The following is a 21,274-nucleotide window of genomic DNA, read 5'->3' on the forward strand; positions in this document are numbered from 1 at the left end:
CTAGCTGGACGGTTTTTATTCAATGTCGTATACATGTTTTTTCCTTTTAATACGGTTTTATCAATTATAACGTCAACGTAAAGAAGTACTGAAAAACACAAACTGGTAGCGAAGTTGTGCTAGTTTTTGTACCGGACATCCTACTCACGGAAGGGACCTAACAACTTGTTCCGCAAGCTGGCAAGTATTTTGGTGACTGGAGTTTTTTCGTCAAAGTACTGGACTATAGTACTGGAGTTACTGAGTCCAATGACTTTGGTTGAAATAAATTGTTTTCAAATTTTTCTTCAGGGATTCTTACTTATAATCGAAAGTTGTTTACCTATTTTAATAGTTTAACGATTTATTTCCATATTAATGACAAGTTGACTTGCTCTAATAAATGATAGCTTCCAGGGACTTTAAATGACAACAGTCAAAAATACGAACTCTTTAAACGTACAACTCTGAATGCATCTTTCTTTCTGGCGAAACTATCCTCTTTATGGGCGGTGGAAATTATGATAGGCCCATTATAACAGCAGACTACTCTAGAAAAGCTAGTAATTTAGGTCAGACACGTTTTTATAGATATTTCGCCAATCAAGGCATCGTTAGTATATCTGAATAACAAACGCAACAGTATAAGATTAAGTTAGAAACATTATTCAGATATATTGACGATATCTTTGCTGGCGAAATATATATTTTAACATCTATAAAAAAGTGTCTGCCCCGAGTTACTAGCTTTGCTACAGTATTCTGATGTTACTAATCTGAACTTAAGGTCGAACTTTATCTTACAAAGGTCAAGGTGATTTCTACTATTTCATATTCAGTGCTACGTAGGCCCATTATTGGACAACAAAAACAACACGCGAACCTAGCAAAAAGCTTAACCTTAAGATTGGCCGTTTTTCTTAGTTTTAAGATGCAGTCAAGGAGTAAAACTTTCATTGATATTGACTCAAATTGGCCATGATGACAAAAGCGTAATGCAACAAAGCGACAGAACAACACAGGAAACATTGTCGGGAAGAATCGAGCGAAAAACAAACGGACGAACACATCAAAATACGAGCCTTCCAAAATAAACACGAGACTAACTTGACAATGTTAGGTTAGTTACGATTCCAGCCATTTTTACGGTTTTATTTTGCGTAACACACTAGAAACGTAAGATTTTGGCGAGGAATTGGCAGCAGCTGATAATTTTGGAAGACCGCTTTATAATTAGACCACTTTTTTGATAATAAAGTAAACATTTGTTTGAATACATGTTATACAATCGTTTACAAGTGTTTAGCACGGAATAATTCGTATTCGGAAAATACCAATTTGAACAAAAATACACAGTATTGTTATGAACACTATTTGCTACACTGTTACAAACAACACGTAGCCTTCTTGAAATTAATTTCTGGTGAAAATAAATTTCGATATTTTTGACGCCAGATAAAAAGCGTTTAGGCCGCAATAGGCAACGTAAAGTTTGTTGAAACAAAATCTCCTAAATCGTGTAGTGTGGTTAGACCGCGGGCGTTAAATCAGAATGGCAATCCTTGAAGTTTAAGGGAACGTCTTTTTTCGGTCTAATACGTTTAAAATAACGTTTTTACCGTAAAATCAGGACTATGTCACTAAATCTTCTAATGGAACTTGTGATATATATATTTAAATAAATTACAAAACTTGTTTTTACAGAAGGGCGAATAGCGCTCGCATGCAAGTCAACGTTAGTCTGTGCAAATTTTCAAATTCCAACTAGAACTGCAGTCGGGGTCGTACGAAAAAAAGGGCGAAATAGACACACGGTTGCTACACAAAGCACAGTAAAGAACTAACAATAAACTTTGTGTGGAAAAACTTTGGGTCTCTCAATATATCAAAGAAACGCTCAGGCTATGTTTCTTTTCTACTGCTGTATAACACCCGGGTTTCTTTGAAGGATATAAGTGCAATAAAAAAAAGTGTTTTGTCGTGACAAATAGGGGAGGTCCGATAATATCGGACCGAGGCATCCGATAACAAGTGGCAGTATCGGCATTTGTCCGATACTAGGCTGGTATCGGTGCTGACAGGTTAAACAACTTAATATAGTAGCTATTCATATTAAGGTGAGTCATGGACAAGTTACTCAAATATTTTGTTAATTTACCTAATGATATCATAAGTACTGAAACACTCGGCAGCATTGTACTGTTCGACCAAAATATCGGATGAGAATCAGACTAAATACCAAAACAGGCAATAAAGTGCGACGTTGTGTTTTTATCGACTGCAGCCTTTTATCCTGTCAGCGGCAGCGTCAAAGCTTAGTAAGCTGTGCATAAAACAGCAAGCGGTTTAACTTAGGTCTTAAAAATTTCATCGAAAACAAACAATAGATTGACGTTTATGTAAAATGGAAACCGATTTGTACTTCATGAAGCAGGAAAGTTGATTTCAATAGCCGTTTTAGCCGAACGCGGACCACACTTGGTAATGGTGGCAGTAGGTTAAGGTTACTCATAAAGGTGTGAAGCTTTACCGTTTGAGAAGCACTGTTCTGGCGATAGCGTTACTTAACATTAAACATTCCCCATTAAGTTGCTAAAGTGCTCACACGAACAAATCACGGACAGTGCTGGGGAATCCCCACCTGGACAGAGCAACGGCGCCAGAATAGAAAACAAGTGGCGATCAAGGAAGTCAAGAAATGCAACGAGAGCACAAGAAAAAGGTCAATCAAGAAGTAAAAACAACTGCGAGAGCGTATGCGGCGTACCCGGGGTATTTGGGGAACCCTGGGACTTTTCGGGGGTAACAGCTGAGCAGCGCGCGGGGAGAGGGGGGGTTGGGCAGGGTTGATATCGAATCGAACGTGGTAAATAAAAATATTTCGCATCAAAATAATCATGAAACATATTGTGTGAATAAAACCATTTGATTCCCAGCCTGAATTGAACACCTTTAAATAAATAAATATTTTTTGAAAAAATATTTGACTAGCTTAAATTGAAATGTTTGGCGATTAATCCAGATACAGTTGGTCTTCTAGGCAAAAAATTCAAATGAAAATGTTTAGAGCAGTGGTCTCTAAACATTTTAAAGAGGTCTAACTTTTCTTAAAAAACCGTCAGGTCCAACCAGAAATAGAAATGTCATAATGAAATGTTTTGTTCTCCCACTACAAAAACATCCATGCCCAACGGATTTTTCCCCATAGGGTTAAAACGGTTTACCCCAGTTTAACACTATACCCTCATACGCCAACAAAATTAACTGAAAAAAGATGGGTTACCCCAATTACCCCTGGAGGTGCCCAAATATCACTCTACCACTGCAGTTGTGTATCATCCGACATTGTCCGGACTGTCATAGGTGGATAGTAGCGCTGCATCGACAGGTTCCATGCAGGTTGGGCAGGTGAACGAGCGCATGAGCCAGTCGTCGATGCACTCTAGGTGGTAGTAATGCATACAGGGAAGGTAACGGATTGGTTCGCTGTTCTCAAAGTCGATCATGCAAATGCAGCACCTGAAATGGAGGTGGGGCATTTTTTAAGGGAGGACGTAAAGTATTCTACAGTGTTTGATATATGAAGTTTTGCAAGCAGTAAATCTCGTTTAAATTTAAGATTTTAAATTTTTAGGGTGTGTTGGAGATAAATTAAGCTGATAGCGATGTTTCATTTGAGATTCAGGCCTTTTGGCACCAGGAAAGTGTTTTTTTTCTTTTGCCCATTCCCCCTAAAAACAATCACATCCATAATTGTCTCATCATTTTTTGAAATTCATTATCATTTCACTTTTTGCTTAGTTGTACATAATAATGTTGTCATTTGTTACAGGTTTGGTCAGCAATACTCACTGCTCAAATATATCATGTATACTAGGTGTTGGAATGGAATATCAAGCTTTAGACATTCCAAATCCATTTTGAATGGTAAAATAGAAAAAAAAACAAAAAAACATGGAACAAAAATGTGACTGAAGGATCGTCACTGTCACAACAAGCTTTTTTGTGGAAATTCTTGCTACCTTTTGAAACTTTTACACACACTTTTCAACTGAAGTAGGCATAATAAAAACTAGTTCTTAAACTTTCTATAAACCACTCACTCTCAAGGACAAAACTGTGACAAACCGCTTTGATGGTAAACTTTACTTAAGAAATCATAATTTAATTTCAGGATTGTAACAATAAGCTCTTTCAATCATTTTTTTTTAATTTTACACACATTTTTCGATTGAAGCTTACTCTCGTACAATAACAACTCATTTTTATACTTTCTATAAACCACTCACTCTCTGATCTTTTTGTCGCTGAGGTGACTTTCATCCCAGGTACTCCTTGGAAGATGGTGGATGAGTCCGATCCTCTGAGCAAGCTTCACTTGTTCCTCTTCAGTGAGCTCGTCAGCCGTGCATGACTGCCCGGGACTGAGGTGGTACACTTGCTGGCTCTCTGTACCCCCATCGTTAATCTGAACGATAAAACAAGTACAGATGGTTAATGGGGTTAGGGATGTCTAAGAAAATTTACATCAACTTTATAAAGATGTTTCCATAACTGATGATGATACAGTTAGGTATCACAGATCCGTGCATAGTGAAAGTTGATTTTTTGGACAAAAAATATTGCAATCCGATATCAAATTACGTCATTACTATGCTCAAACTAGCAAAATAGATGATTAAAAAGTTTAAGGGCATTTTTTACAGATTATTAGGATTAAATTTTGTTTAGTGATGCAAAGTTTAGGTAGCCCTCGTTATTAATTAATCTAATGTGTTTGGATAGATTCAACTTTTATGGTAGAATTGTTGTGATAGATCTCAAATTAAAGCTAAAATTCCTGTTTCAACCTGGTATCAGATCGGCACTGATTCCACCATATTATCAGACGAGTACCGATACTCCAAATCGGTACCGATACAACCATTGTATCAGACGTGTACTGATACAACCATTGTATCAGACGTGTATCGCTACGAACATAGGCAAATTACAGCCTCCAATCCGATATTACCATTCATCACTCAACATGATGCTTGACAATCCGATTTTTCGCCCAGTGTCACCTATTAATTAATTATTAATTGTTTTCATAAACATTTCAAGCTAAGCTGGTAAGCTGTTTTGAAACAGAAACAGGGTATCTTTTAATTTTTTTTTTGCTAAGTCATTAATATTTGACCATGGAAGCTATATATTATTCACTGAACAACATATGTGATCTTACAATAACATCCCAAGAACCATTTTGCCACCAAAAGGTTGTAGGTTCGTTTTTGTTTAGTAATTTTATATGTTCAGCTAATAACTATATTCACTGAAAACACAGGAGGTTCACTACAACAAACATTATATGACAGATTTATTTATTTGACAACCATCTACTGATTCTAAAAACATTGGTAATTTTTTTTTTTTGTAATTAATTGATTGAGGAAATTCTAATATTTTCATTTTTTTGTTTAATAGAGTAAACTGGCCTACCTAACTTATAATGAGTAATGTTGGAATAAGTATTAGAATTAAAACCTCTTACGTAGTTATTTGAAACACTAGATCGTTAACTGATTTTTATACCAAATGATGCATCCTGTTCATTAAACGCTTAGCCATGATTTATTGTCCTATTATTCAGTGCTCTTTAAGCTGAGTCACACCTCGATTTTTAAAATTACTCAAGAATTAAGTTTCTTTGTGTAGCCTTAATTGCAGGCTGTTACTAATGTGGTATACAGTTATTATAAATGCAATTAAGTTGTTTTAAGGGTAAATAAAAAACATTGTTTATCAATGTTTTGTGCGATGTGCTTAAAGTACACCGGACATTGCAGTGTGTATGCATGCATTTCTATACAAAGATAGGCTGAGGGCATGCAGTGACCTTGAAATGACACTGATAAGGTCGCAGCCAGACTAAAAGTCCACTTAGTCCTTGGCTTTGCACAGGTTAAGCACAGTATAAGATTACAATTGATTATATTGGGCAAATGCTTTCAAGACAAATATTACAGTAAATCTTCCAATTATCATTTCACTCCAAAAAGAGCAAAACATTTAAAATGGTTCATTTAACTTGCTCTAGATTTTTATGACCACAAAATTGATTTCAAACAAGCATAAGGGCACTTTATACATTTTTGATCAAAATCAATTTTAAAGAATCAGATGATTTGTAGAACTAATATTAAGGCAATACATAATTAGGCAATATTTTGTGTGTGGAATTAACAAAATGCTACCTAAACTTGTATCTAGGCTGTGATATTTATTTAATTTCAAACTACATCCTCTGTCTGTCCAGCCATTAATATCTGCTGTTAATTTGAAATGGTCTATTTTTAACACTGGATAGTTGCGTTTCGACTGAAACCTGATCCTGTTAGTATTTGTGTAATAACATTGGCTAAGAGCTGTGTTTCAATCCCAGTCTCTTTTACTGAATTAAAGTTAGTTGTTAGTGCAATTAAGGCGTTCAACATTGCACCAAATTACCATGCACTCGATTACACACAGGGTCCATAACTCACAATGTTTCTGTCAAAGGGCATATTAGGCAGCGACGAGCTAACCATCGTTTTTGGGCTCCCCGATAGAGGAACAAGTCGAACGTGCGACTTGTGACTTCGATGTTTATGCCTCGACTGGTGATTTGAATGAGGTATATTGCGACTTCCTGACAAAACGACTCCAGATCCATCGGAACGACCAGATTCCCGGATTCCATCGGAACCCTGCTCCGGGTCGGATGCGATTTGGTTTCCCATGTTAAGCGGATCCAAAGATTTTATCCAAAGTTCATCACAGGAAAACAAAATAAAAAAGTGGCAGACTTTTTCGAATCGAGCACACAAAATATGAAAACACTTGAGTTTGATTTGGTTTTAAGCAGCGTGAAGTTAACACCTGGAAGAACAACAACATTTGTAGATGTGTTTCCTTTTTACTATAAAATAAACCTGGGTATCTTGTCTGATAAGTTTACAAGCATACGAAACATTGGTAGCCAGAAAATTGACATCTCACAATAAGAATAAAATACTCAAGATTCTGTCAGTTAGCTTAATTAAAGCGAGTCAATAAATCTGTTGTCTGATAAGTTTATAAGCACACAAAACATTGTAGCTAGTCTACTGAAATTTCACATAAATATATACTCAGTTTCATTTAGTTAGCTAAAATTAAAGAGATTCAATCAATATAATATGTTTGTTTTTATTTCAAAAGAACAGGTACACCACAAAGGTGTAAATTTATAAATTGCTGTAGAACACATATCACTTAAATTCAAATGATTTTTAAGCAATTTCAATATGAAATACAATTGTTTAATTAGTTAAGCACAGGATTTAAAATAATTTTTCCCTTTTAAGTAAATAACAGCTCAATTTAACCTACTTGCTGACAAAGAACTCTGCTACTATGGTTTCCTATTCGCTTACTTAAAAAGAAAGCTAGCAGAAGCTGCTTAAGGAAACGCTTACCGTGCTTGTTAATAATTAATCAACCGAGGACACCTGCACATAAGCTATTGGACAACTTAACAACCCTGAAATGGTAAAACTGATGACTAAAGGGCTTTAGAAAGCAAACATACAAAGTTTTGGCGTTGTGTAATGATACAGACAAAGGAAGCTCGTCACATTTGGGAGGAAATCAAGTTTTGATGCTATTTCTGGGATGTTAGAACGACCGGATATTAATAATAACAAGGAATATGAACGCCCATGCAGAAGTAAGTTCAACATGTCGATAATGAACTAGGAATTATTGAACCTTCACAACATGCTACCCAATGAATTATTTGAAACGTACAAAATGCTACCTATTTCTGTTTAAGCTTTAAATTCATTCTACGTCAAACTACAAACTCCAGGAAGTCATCGACGATAATATTGTAATTAAAAATCACACCTTGAAACAACAACGATGTTGTCCGCCGCTTTTAAACTGAAACCGTTATTACGCCTTGGAGACTTAGCCGCTTTCACTAAACAGCCTAAACCAACGATATTGTGCAAATTTACTTATGCTGCTTAACGATAACAACTAACACCAAACGTACACATTGGGCATCTGGCAGGCTGGTAAACTGCTGTCACAAGCAATAACCACAAGCATTGCTGGCGCGCCGGCCTCTATAATACTGTGAATAACACATCAGCAAGGCACAGTCAGTCAGCTGGCGGCTTTATTATGAGTCTGTTCTTTGTTACTCGCGCTTGTGTCAAAAAAGAGAGAAAAGGCAATCAGTCACGAGCGAGATAAAGCGATTTTGACGTCATAAGTGCGCGGTCATGCGCATCGCGCCTGCTCTCGATTTTTTCGTAAACTGAGCATGAGGTGGGATTTATTTTTGTGTTGCAAGACATCTTTCCAGTCGATGTCAGCATAAGTGAAATCTTGTGGTTGAAAAATCGATGTTGGGCGATTGGGCTTACAAAACAATTCGTCGTAATGTAGCTGCTTTTTTTTTACGCCAGCGCAAATAATACCCGGAAATTATTGGCAAAGTTTGAACGCCTAATTGTTTTCGTCATTTATGAGGTTTTTCCAAGTCCTTTTTTGCTTTGGTTGAAACGTAGGCGAGATGCGATATAATCGCTGATATAGATATTAGATACAAATCTATTCGGTAAACAAATCAATCTAGCCAGTAAACTATTGTAATCGGTAACTTAAATCAAATTAAACGGCAGCAAAAGGAAATAAAAGCGAAATTAGAACAACTCAACGTCGGAATAAAACACAGTTCGAAATAAGACAAAAATAGGATTAATACATATACAGTAGTAGTCGAAATAAGATTTAAACAGCCAGAACATGAGTTAAACAGCTTCTTACCTAACCCTAAATCCCACTCCCACCTTAACCCTTACCCTACCAATAATTCCAACCCTAAACCAAAATGCTAAACCACGAATTGCTCACCCCCAACTCAAAACAAGGGCAGACAGTCCGGTGCCAAAACAGTAGCACCCAAACGGTTAAACCAGAACCGTGACTTGAACTTTTTTCTAAACCGGGGTCAGACCCGAGTTATTTATAATCCATTTATTCTAACCTATTGGTCGCGACACCAAATTGGATGATCTTTCTATTTGTCCGGGTCACCGACCAGTAGTTTTATATGGTTGGATTTACTCATTGGTTCTGGGCAAGATTTTCCTAAAATTTGAAAAAATGGGTCACAATAATTAAATTCCAACTTATTTATGGTATTTGTCCTAATTTTTGTTCTTAAAAATCATCAGTACAAGAATTGGTGCGCCAAAGCTTCGCTGATACGTACGCCTAATATTTTGGTCGCTGCGAAAAAAGGCTGAGAAACACCAAATTTTAACCGACTCCGCATCCCTGGTTTGAGAGGGACACCATCTTATGTTGCAACCCTTAACTAGACAGTAGACCTCTTCAATTGTTTTCTGATCATGCAAAATTCCGCCCTACAGTCACTTTCTAAAAGTGTAACCCCTTGTCCGTAGGTTTACGCGGTCCTACTGACAATACTCCATCTATTGTGTTGTGCAATGGTCAGGAAACAGATTCGTTAACCACCATAAGCAGTGGAGAATAATACGCATCAAACCACGATATTTGCATACAGTTGAAAGGTTGGCACAATGCGTTTAGGTGAAACGATTTCTGAAACACACTGCAAACAGAAGTTTTTATAACGACTTTTTTTACAACAAACTCCCATTTGCAAACTATGAAACCAATGCCAACGTTTCTGGTTAAACGCTTAAACCAGAGGTTCTTGAACATTTTTTACCGCGGACCCCTAAAATTGTTTGGGGGCCTTGCGTGGACCACGGTAGGGGAAAAAAATTCAAAAGTGAAGTCACAATACAAATAAACTTCATAAATTTGCTGATTTCGGTCCAAAAATGTGAAAGTGAAATGGAGTCTCAATACATACAGTGCAAAACCGTTTTATTATTAATTAAACTGTTTCCTTTGAGAAAATGGTAACTTTTAAAATATACACTAATATTTCAATTGGGCCTTCATGGACCCCCTAAAACTACTTCACGGACCCCCAAGGGGTCCATGGACCCCAGTTTAAGAACCCCTGGTTTAAATTATACCTAACCTACAAATGACACAACTTATTTAATATGTTAAAAGTGTTTCATTCTCCTTAAACCAGCACCAACAAACTGAGCTTGGTAGGAAAGCTTTCCCCAAAAACAATTTGAAACACAAGGTGTACATTATAAACGAAAGGGACACGCTGAAATTGAAACAGCACAATCTCCTTTACTTATACGATGGGTTTAAATTAGCAACACTAGCGCACTACCCAATGGAAGAAACATGAAATATTCTGCGATTTCAAAAGCAGCGGAATTTGCATAGCTTCTTAAACGTGCACTATTTGCATTTTAAACACTTTCTCTTATATTTTTCTGTGTAAACCAACTTATCTTACATCCTTGTGGCAGCCATCAGCAATACTTTATAAAAACAAAACCAGGACCAGAAGTTAATTTTACTATTTTTTCCCGTGTTTATTCTGGGGTTTGCTGAACGGGTCGCGTGTACTGTTTAAATTTAACCACTATTACAGGAAATTTAACCACTTTTACAGGCCAGCCAACATACCAGCCATGCTTCACAGCAGTCTGTCATACATAGTTTACTATTACTCGAATGGGTGGGCAACGCACTACATTAAAAATACACAAAACCCTGGAAAAACGCCACCTTGAAATAATGTTACCTCTGTGAAATATTTTTAAAGTCGAAGACCCAAAACCTTAAACCAGTGCTTCTATTTTCGCGGCGACCCACATACTAAGTGTAAGTAAAAAAACGAAGCTTTGGCGAACTTTTTGGAAGGTCAACAACAACAAAAACAAAAAATGGCAAATGTACAAAGTTGGAATTTAATTATTACGAGCCATGTCTCCGTATTACTTCGACAATTTTCTAAAACTTTGGAAACATATATCACTTATAAAAACTGTTGCTACCAGGCGTGGTATTATAAATCAAAAACGGCTCCTCTGGTAATTGTAATTGTTAACCAACGTTTCGGCAACCTATGCAAGCCGCCTTCGTCAGAGTGAGTGACAATCAGTGTCATTGCAAAAAAAAAAAGTGGCAGACTTTTTCGAATCGAACACACAAAATATGAAAACACTTGAGTTTGATTTGGTTTTAAGCAGCGTAAACAGTGTCATTCACCTTGACGAAGGCGACTTGCATTGGTTGCCGAAACGTTGGTTAACAATAACAATTACCAGAGGAGCCGTTTTTGATTTACATCACTTATAAATTATAACCAATCTCAACAAAAATACTGCAGCAAACCAACCAATTCAAACGACGACCAAATATTCGACAAACACTGCTATGATTGGCAACCTGAACAACATTCGAATACAACCATCAACCTTTTCTGATCACTTTTAAATTAACTTCCACGATTATATAACGAGTTTATTTCATATAAGCTTAACTTCCACCCTTATGTACCGAGCTTTTCATCGAAGCTCAACTTCCACGCTTATATAACGAACCTATTTTATATGACGAGCTTATTTCATATAAGCTCAACTTCCACGCTTATATAACGAGCCTGTTTCATAAGAACTATTAGTTAATTAATTATCACATTCTCGTCCGAAACATTGAAACCACATTTATTCGTGCGAGCTGTAATAGTTCAAAAACGTTTTGCATTCAAATAAATTCTCGATAATTTATTTTTGTCCCGTCACGCCCCAAGTTAAGCCGTGACATATACCGTGACTCGACAAAGCGTGATGACGTCATTACGAGAAGCGCGAGAGTTGATTACGTCACTGGATCGCGCAATGGCGTCGCGAGCGATGCACATCGTGAGGTGGAAGTGATTGTTTGCGAGCCACGAGCTGTCAATCAAATTCCGTCATCGCTGCTGCTTCACGCTTGACTGCGCTTCACGACCAAGGGGTTTCTGATCCGGTAAATCCCCTAAAAAGCTATTTTCGGTAGTGTTAAACGTTAAGTTTGGTCGAACAATAAGACCTCAAGTTACAAATTAGTATGTAAAGCCCAAAAACACATAACTTTAGTATGACGAAAAATCGCCTATGTATGACGAAAAATCGCCTAATTACATACAGTGGCCTCACTAAATAGTTCTCACGTTACGACAACTAGCTTCCTGCATCTGCATTGCATCACAACAACAAAACATCGACATCGAAACTGCAAAGTTCCTGCAGGGCAGATTGCAACACAACATGCAATCGAGCAAACTGCTTCGTCGCTAAGCTATACATAGCTAGGTATTGCAGTCGGACTGCTTAGAGCCGTAGAGGGTTTAGCTTTAGCCTAAACCTAAATTTGAGGAAGCTTTTAGGAAGCAAGATGTTTAAAATGTATAATAAAGAAATATTCGTTCAATATGCTACCTATATCTATATGGGCTTTGATTTTCATTCTACGTCTAACTACATTACAACCTCAAACCATATCTTGAGAATTATTAGAAACGTCCACGTGGGCCTGTAGTTGCACCACGCTCGTTTATCAATTATACAAACGATGGATTTATTAGTCAAATTTCAAATAGCCTGAACCGATTTGTTGTGCTACACGTGTGAATAAATCAACATATTTCTTCTCCTATAGGTTATTATTTTGCCTCATTAAAAATGTTTTTTTGCGGGGCGATTCTTTCCCCTAATTAACTTTCAAGAAATGAGCAAACCAGAAAAAGGTCCTGTCTTTATTTTCAACCCATAAATTTAATCCCTTAACGTAGTAGGCTAAAGGGACCCAAACTGCACCAACATTACCAATCGACTCCTTTTAAACTTTCAAGTCTATATCATATTTCCCTCTTTGCCAAAAACAGAAGAATCGTCAAGGCGAGATTTTCGTAAACGGTCGACAAATCGAAAGGCTGAAAACCACTGAGCCTCCGCTAATTAAATCCAGCAATTCCCTTATCTCCGCTGCATTGCTGTATATGACTGGCGATGGTTGCATTCACACACAAGGATGCAGGGGCGTACAATAATCTGAACAGTTCAGGAAGAAACAAGCAATGTTTAACAATGCTCGTTGAACGACCCGCGGCCGTAAACTTCTAGGAAGCGAGTACCGCGCAATTGCCGAGCTTAGTGGAATCATACAATAAGACCTACGGAGCACCAATATCTACTAGACTAACCTATACCATTATAGCATTAAGACCAACGACATGATAGAGCCAGGTTAGCAGTATTATAAAATCGTCTAAACAAGACCTAAACCTGTCGAAGAATAGCGCATTTGTACACTCTTTAATGGTTTTAAATCGGTGCTTTTGCTTTCCAAATTTTTTAGGTTAACTTTGTAGGTTTTTAAAGACTTCAAATTGGATCGCTCGGAGTTTTTTTAATCTAATCCGAAAACATAGCATTATAAATACCGCGGTAGACACAATTACAAATACATTTTTATTGTTTTTTAAGACACTTTCTAAACTTAAGCTGAGCATAAAATCACCCTAAAGACTATTCAAAGACTTCTGGAAAAGCACAGGTTTTTGCAAAGACTTTTCAATATGTAAATCAATGTGACAACCCGTTTTTTTCATGGGACGCATTATGGGATCTCAAGATGTTAGAAAAACAACGTATCAACATGCATATTTTACCATTAACACGAAACTTGATCTAGTATATTTGGTTGATCAGCGGCCAAACGTAAAATCCATGGTAGCATATTTGTAACGAACAATAAAAACTTCCAACGTTTAGAAAATGCTTCATGACCCGCTGTGTAGGACAAAACTGCTTTTAATGGCGCCTATGAAAGGAAATGTATTTTTTTCAATTTCGTTTTTACGAAAAATGGTGAGAAAACAGAGTGTTTGTCAAACACGATAAGAAGTCAACAATTTGACGCCCAGTTCGCTATAACGAAATAAATGTATTAGCTTACAATTACAACGGGCAGACTTTTTAGGTTCGAAAAATCTGGTGCCTTGATAAACGCACATTGAAAGTACAAACATGTTGGACCAAAAAAATTCAAAAGTGCTCTGATCTAATGGTTTGCGTGTCCTTTCGTTCCAAAGTCATTTAATTTTTGAAAAAACATCGCCTAAAAACCAAGAAAATTTGAAGAAACTTTTTTTTATGTTTTTTTTTTTTTATTTTTTTTTATTTTTTTTACATTTTTTTAAAACGTTGCAAAGCGTAGTTTCTATTGCAAAACAAAACAACCAGAGGTTGCAAAGCAATAATATTTGTTCCAAAGCGACAATTTTAGTTTTAAATTGGTAACATACGTTTGTCGGTGATAAATGGCGATGCAATGCACCGGCATTTGTTTGTCCTGAGGAACAGCAACAACAACAACAACAACAACAACAACAACCTTGCAGGCAGCAAGCGTTGTGCAAACAGCATTGGAATCCTACTGTATCCTGTGTGCCATTGCAGGCATGCCGCGATTGATATATTGCCAGCCTTGTATCGCCATGGGTTTTCACCAAAGTTGGACTTGCAACTAATCTGTAAGTTGCTCTACTGCGAATATTTCGGTTTAAAGGAAGGCCGTTTTATCGCCATAAATCAGTTACACTCGAAGTGTTTTTCAAATTAAACATTGGTCTTCGATATTGTGTCGTTTTTCCTTTGGAAGTTGTTTTATTGCAAACTCTCGCCCATGGTTCCGCAACGTAAAATTGTTTCAGAGTTTGCCCTCGCACAGCAATGATAAATCCAATTCTAATATGATTTGATTCTGATCGACCGAAAATCAAAAAATCGAAATCCCGGCGCGCATTTTTTTGTTTTGTTTCGGCTTCACTTGAACGTGTAACGAGGACAATCGTGTGACTCGCAAAATTGGCATAAATTTTTCGCCCCCAATTTTTCGCGTTGTAGCCCAAAGCGGGTTTTGGCAATTTATCAAAATTTATCGATACAATTTTTGACTGGTTGAAACACCGTGCATTTTTCGAGTCGAGGTTTGGGATGGGCTTTAAAGCGTTACGTTTTGAAAGGTATTACGATATGTCGATATTAGTTTAAGAAAATCCCTAACATTGTTCTTTTTTCCTAATTTAAAATTGGACACATAATTTTAAACCTTATTATAAATTTCTCATTGCTGTAGTTTTTTAAAAACAATACCCGGTCAGAACGTGCAATCGATTTATGTCGTAAGACTTCGGAGAGCGCAGAAATGAAAACCTATTCTCACGCCTCTACGCTTTGAGTTGCTTTTCATGGTTTAAGCGCTACGTAAAATACTTCAGTTTTGCCGGGTTGAAATGAAATCATGCAAATTAGTCATTGTTGTTAAAACGGAATCGAATGTGGGCCATAAAACTAAAAAAAAAAACGATTGTTTGCAGAAATATAGTGCCATATGCGATGGTTCTCCGGCTTTTTAGCTTTCAACAATGTAAATATAAAGACAAATTTCGTAGCACACTTTCTAAAAAAATAACAACTTCATAACTCAACAATCGCTCTTGATACATCGCAAGGCAAGAAGTGAATACCACATTATTATCAGTTTTCTAGCGAATAGTGTTTATTAATTTTACAGTCTCGTATGCTTGCTTGCTTACATGCGAATTTGTAATAGAAATAGGTTATTTTCCAAAATAACAAAAAGTTTTGCCGGCAGACCTGAGAATCTCTCGAAGCACACAGTTTGCAAATCACTGCCATATTGCATTACATCACAAGATCTGGTGCTACATAACTGGTTAAGCGTAAGGCGAGGCAGTGATTTGATGGCATACTCAGCCGCGCCCAAAGCTAGCTGCGGTCGGCTCATCTATGCAGATCACAGGCCGCCGATCCTTTCAACAGACTGCTTTTAACCAAGCCTCTTTTGGCTCAACGTTTCGTAACAACGCCTTAACAAATCGTTGCTACAAACTTACAGTGCTATCCGCACTTTGTTACGTAGTCTCGTAACGACAAATTAACGAAGTTTTGCATGAACTCCGATAAGTTAATTGCAATACGTTTTAGCGTTTGATAAAGTTACGTATTCACACTTTGGTGACGTAGAGTTTCGACACATTGATGACGCAAATCATTAAGGCATTGATGACGTTTCAGAAATATACTTTGTTGACGTTTCAAAAAGACACCTTAAGAATATTTTAAAAATACACCTCAAAAATACGTTTTGATGACGTTGCTTAGAGACATCTTGATTGTGTTTCTCACAGAATCTTTCATGACGTCTGAAAAGACTTTTCAATGACGTTTTAAAAACTGGGTGAACTTTTATGAAGAAACCTTGGTGATGCTTCAAATGAAGTCAAATGACACAGTTGGACTTCAGAAGCGGAATGCGACCAAAACAATCATTGACAAACAAGGCAAAAAAGCCTCCTTTAATTTCAATTACAGAACTTTCGACTCAATGAACACACATATAATATAACTGAAGACAAATGGCACGAAAAACACATTCAATTGTTTTACTGGGAAACCGGTGTGCTATATTTATATCACTAATAGTGCTTTTCTATATTGATTAGCCTAAATTGATAATTTAATGCACAATAAATCATGCAATATTTCTCACTTTTGTAAAAATACAGTTTTATTCTTGTTGATAATTAATTTATCCAAATTTGCAATACGAAAATATTAGAACTTTTTTTGCCAAGAGGATTTTTATGACTTTCTCTGACATTGGAAATATGGTGAAAATGCGACCAAGACAAATCAAATAATTTACAACAAGGCAAAATGCCTTGTTCTATTTTAATTACAGTTCGACTTAATGAACACACATAGGCAATACTAACTAGGGGATTAACAGAAGTGACTCAACATAATTTAGATTCTAAATTTTAGACTAACATTTTTTTCACCCTCGGCATCTCTGATGGAAACAGAGAGCGGTCTTCGGGGCCACAAGCATATCTTAATTTAATTATTAACCAGTCAAAAACTTGTCATTTTCATTATGACTTTGGAGACCAGTCTTGTGACTTCATGTGAAGCATATTAAATGGTAAAAAAGTAGAACTACGCCTTACCATAAGACAAAAAAAAAAAAAATATGGTAAAAAATAATAGAACATAAAAGTGGGGAAATGAATTTGTCTTATGACTTATGAGTGAGATTATGTGTCAAAAAATGTATACTTCACAAAAAAAATATTAAATAGCAAGTAACAACCATCAGGTTTGGTTGTGGTTCTAGCCTGGTGTTTGAGCAAAGAGTTATTCAAAAAAAACCACATGTCAGGCAGTTGCAACATACAGCATCCTGATCAGACATGACCCTTTTCTCCTAACCAGTTAACCACAGATTTATAATAAAACATTTTGTTATAAATTGCCACATCTCCATTGACTTGTCAAGTTGTCAGTTAAGTTTCCTGACATGAATGAAGTCAAAACAACCATAAAAAGTCGACTCAGTAACATACATTAGAGAACTATTAAATTACTTACTAACAACTGTTTCATCATTCAAGCATAAACTCTAATGCACAATACCTGCTTGTCTGAAAATGTTTAGGAATTGAATTAGCTTATTAATTTTTTTATGAACAGATTTCAGTTAAAAATATCAACTTTTTTTTGAATAAAGATGTCACTAATAAATAACCATTCTTGCCTGTCTAAATTTTCTCATCATTTCTCTTTAAATTGAGTTACTAATGAGATATTATAATTATTAGTTTATTTGAAATAACAAAAGTTTAATTCTTCACATTGAGGTTACACCAGCTGCCTAAACAGAAAAGCAAAAAAGTAAGTGTAGATATGATCCAGTACTAACATTAAGACTATTCGCTTTACTGTTTAGTCAATGTCACAATAACCTTCTATTAGTTTGATATTGAGTATGCAAATGCTTTAACTTGGACTTTTAAACAATCCTCATACTAGAACTTAACAGCAGATATGAAAACACTTTCTAATTTTTTACTGGTTGAAGTTGCAGTAATACCGGACCGAAGTACGCAAGCCTAACCCAGCATTACTTTAATCAATGTTTTCAAAGTTAATTGTTGGCTGCTGATGCAACACAAGCCAGTCAACACTTCAATAGACGCCAGCTACTTGGAAACATAAGTGCACTTAACCTTTCTAACCAAGTTATTTTGGTTCTCGAAATAGTTTCTATTGGAATAGTTATTCTAATTGTATTGTTTGGGCATATTCACAGTCATCATTTAGTCCTTAGCTCAGTCCTTCTCAACCTTTTTTCGCGGCGACCCAAATATTAAACATAAGTATGACGACTGAGCTTTTACGACCCAATTGTTTTTTTCTTGTAAGCGAATTAAAAACTATAGCTTCTTGTAAGCGAACAAAAAATAGGCATTAGCATGAAGAATTTCAAATTTTAAGACATTATTTGTATTGCTACCCTAATTTTGTTAATTGATAAATGTGACTAGCGGTCGGCGACACTGCCTTAGCTGAGAGGATTGAAAGTTGAAACGTTTCTTGTATTTGACATTTAGTTTAATTTACATCACTACCATTTTTTCCAACGAATGTTTTTGTCTTTTTTTAATTTTAGTTGGGCATTCTATAGCAAAGCCAAGTACGATCAGTTATTAATTAAATTAGTCTGTAACAGATAAAATTGTGAATATTTATGAAAATCTATCAAAAGCTTTGATTATAAGATTTGTTGAAATGTGGTCCGCAACTGTTGTTAACTATGGTCCTAAGGAGGGTAGAACACGGCTGTACACTTTTGTAAGACTGTTTAAGTGTAAATATTTCATTTATGAATCATTCGGTACTTTAATCTAAATATAAATTTTTTAGCACAAGCAGTGTTTTATTTAAGGTTTTTGACGAAATCCAAACATTCTCTCAGGTTTCTTTAACTTGCTTTTAAAATTTAGCGTAGTTTTGTAATTACATCAGAGAACTAGCAGTTAGCAATTAAGGTAAAACCTTTTTTTTTTTTTAGCAGTCAACATAGCCAAATCTATGGCCATTTCAGTATGGCCAATTCAATTTCTTTAAAAAAAAATAATGCAAAACTTTAGTTTCCTTATGGTAGCATAACAGTAAATGCAATCCATTTTGGTTGAAAGATGAGTTTGAAACCAAAAGCAATTCTTTGTGGCTAAGATGCGAGTGACATGAAAGCAAGTAAGCAACAACAGATCTACCTGGTGTATTTGTCTGTATGACGGCGGCAACCTTATTTCGGGAACGTCTGCATTATCGTCATCGTGCAGAAGAGAAATATCGTCCGAGTCGGTTGTTTCTGCTGCAAAACAATTCCCCATCAGTCTGAACAACGCTTCGACAATTTCACGACAACAATTCATCGGAAACTTCTCTGGTCAAGTGCATTTAAACCCAACCAGGACTAAATTTTTTTTTAGGCAGTAAACCTGGATTGTATAGACACAAAGTGTAAGCTAAACTAATGTAGTTTTAAAATAGAGTAAATACTATGAAAATTTTTCAAACTTTAAGCTGAAAAGACACAAACACAAGTTTTCAACGACAAAAAAACAATGTTTTTTAAGTCAGACTTTGCTGATAGCCATATTTGTCTAATTCTAAATATGAAAATTTATATATGTTTTCAGTATATATCAATTTCAGAAGAAATTTTAATGGCTAAATAAACATATTTGTCTCTTCAGAAGTTTTTCGTGCTGGCTAGATTCAGGTGGCAATACAAATTGCCTTTTTAACAGTTCCTTATTAGGCCAGTTAACGTTGACCCTAAGAGCCTTGAAATGTTTTAGGTTTTTATTTCACCTTCCTTTATATATAAAAGCTACAATAGTGACAATAGTTCATGAAATTTTATAAACAGCTTTGTATAAGTGCAAAGGATAGCATATATGAAAGACTTTTAACCATAACAAATGAGATTGAAATACAGAACTAAACTATTTATAAAAGTTTCTCGTGTGTTAATCAAATTAAAACTATATACAGAAAAAACATCATAAATACTAATGATTTGATAAAGAAACATATCAGAAATCCATGTTTGAAAGGTTGTGTGGGGGAATAAATCCATTGCAATGACAGGTCATAGCTGCACATTTTGTAAAATGTGTTGAAATCAAATGCCCATATTTTAGTCATGCTTACATTTTTAATAGTAATTATAAATAGTACACCGAAAGCCATCGCAGACTCAACGAGTCTGTTGATCTATGATGCAAGCAGGGCAGACTAGAAAAACAACTAGCCTGCAGTGAGGTTCGAACTCAAGACCTCCGGTCAAGCCGGGACCGTCGCTCTACCAACTGAGCTATGCAATTATACGTAAGCCGTAGTCGTTGGTCAAAAAGCAGCTTCGAAGGGCTAGATCTCAGATATTAACACACATATGTGTGAATGTTTCATTGAATAATTATAAATATTTACAAGTTCTTTTTAACTAAATGCATTCCAGCTGTGCTGATTTTAAGTTGATAAACATCTCCCAAACAAAATATACAAGGTTCCAATCTGGTATGAAATATAAAAAAAAACGATAAAAACAACAAATAGCTTCAAATATGACAAAGGTGAATTTTTACTAAATACACTGTCGCATTTTTACGCCAAAATAAGCTAATTTGCAGTAGCTAGCGTTTGCGCAGCATAACGTGTGTTACTGTAGTTTAATTCTGTGATAATGAAAGTCGTTCAGTAGGACGTAACTTGCTGTATAATCACGAAAAAGTAATTATTTCTGTACACAATGATACCTATTTATCAAATTAATGCCATTTATTTGTTGTAGTTACCTTCTGTTAACATTTGCTGCTCTTTGTCTTTTTAGTTTGTCTAAAAATTTTGTAAACAAAAACAATCTGAAACTCTCTAGCAATGTTTCGTCAAGTACACACGGTTTTGCTAAACTTTGCGTGACGTGTGTAAATAAACGTTTTCTTATCAGTGCCAAGAAAGAAGTCTTATAAAATCAAAAATGTGATAATAAATAAAATGTAACAACAATAGATTATACTTAAATACCATTTTTTAACTTTCTTTTGAAAGTGTAAAGCATTTCAGGCAAATATAAGTTACACAAAGACCACAGTCGATAATAGACGTTTTATTTCCAGCTTTAAATTATCGATTGATTCCTAAACCTTTTAAATAAGAAAGGTGGTGCTTTTAAACGATAATAAAAGTGTATACAGCATACTTTTCCTTGTTTAATTGATTTATATATATTTTCTTTTATAAAATTATTGTATGGTAGGCTTGTTTTAAAAACACATTTAGGAAGAAATTAACACTTCCGCGCCACATAAATTTTGGTGAAAATTTGCTGCAAAACTCGCTTTGGTATTTAACGAGAAGTGCAATAAACCCGCGTCCAATCTAAGCGTTTT

General features: G+C 35.7%; 1 protein-coding gene across 3 annotated transcripts; it reads right to left on the bottom strand.

Annotated features, from left to right (window-relative positions):
* Positions 1-2,081: 2,081 nt before the first annotated feature.
* Positions 2,082-19,299, bottom strand: LOC146163180 (RING finger protein 11-like). 3 transcript variants are annotated; one of them, XM_083381924.1, is made up of 3 exons: positions 19,091-19,299; positions 4,269-4,447; positions 2,082-3,498 (listed from the first exon to the last, which is right to left on the bottom strand). In XM_083381924.1, the coding sequence occupies exons 1-3, from the start codon at positions 19,250-19,252 to the stop codon at positions 3,315-3,317; spliced, it is 525 nt and encodes a 174-aa protein (XP_083238050.1). In that variant the 5' UTR covers positions 19,253-19,299; the 3' UTR covers positions 2,082-3,314. The 3 variants fall into 3 exon arrangements, with proteins under 3 accessions (XP_083238050.1, XP_083238049.1, XP_083238047.1); XM_083381923.1 differs by lacking the exon at positions 19,091-19,299 and adding an exon at positions 6,510-7,011 and having other exon boundaries at positions 4,269-4,441; XM_083381921.1 differs by lacking the exon at positions 19,091-19,299 and adding an exon at positions 6,507-7,006.
* Positions 19,300-21,274: the final 1,975 nt, after the last annotated feature.

Source organism: Ascidiella aspersa, chromosome 2, assembly GCF_963924565.1.
Source record: "Ascidiella aspersa chromosome 2, kaAscAspe10.2, whole genome shotgun sequence".
NCBI lineage: Eukaryota > Metazoa > Chordata > Ascidiacea > Phlebobranchia > Ascidiidae > Ascidiella > Ascidiella aspersa.

Coding starts and splice junctions, on each gene's coding strand:
- LOC146163180 (XM_083381921.1), bottom strand. CDS start 6,743: ATGGGAAACCAAATCGCATCCGACCCGGAGCAGGGTTCCGATGGAATC. Junction 4,448..6,506: donor TGCCCTTTGACAGAAACATT/GTGAGTTATGGA, acceptor TTTATCGTTCAG/ATTAACGATGGGGGTACAGA. Junction 3,499..4,268: donor AGCGACAAAAAGATCAGAGA/GTGAGTGGTTTA, acceptor CCTCCATTTCAG/GTGCTGCATTTGCATGATCG.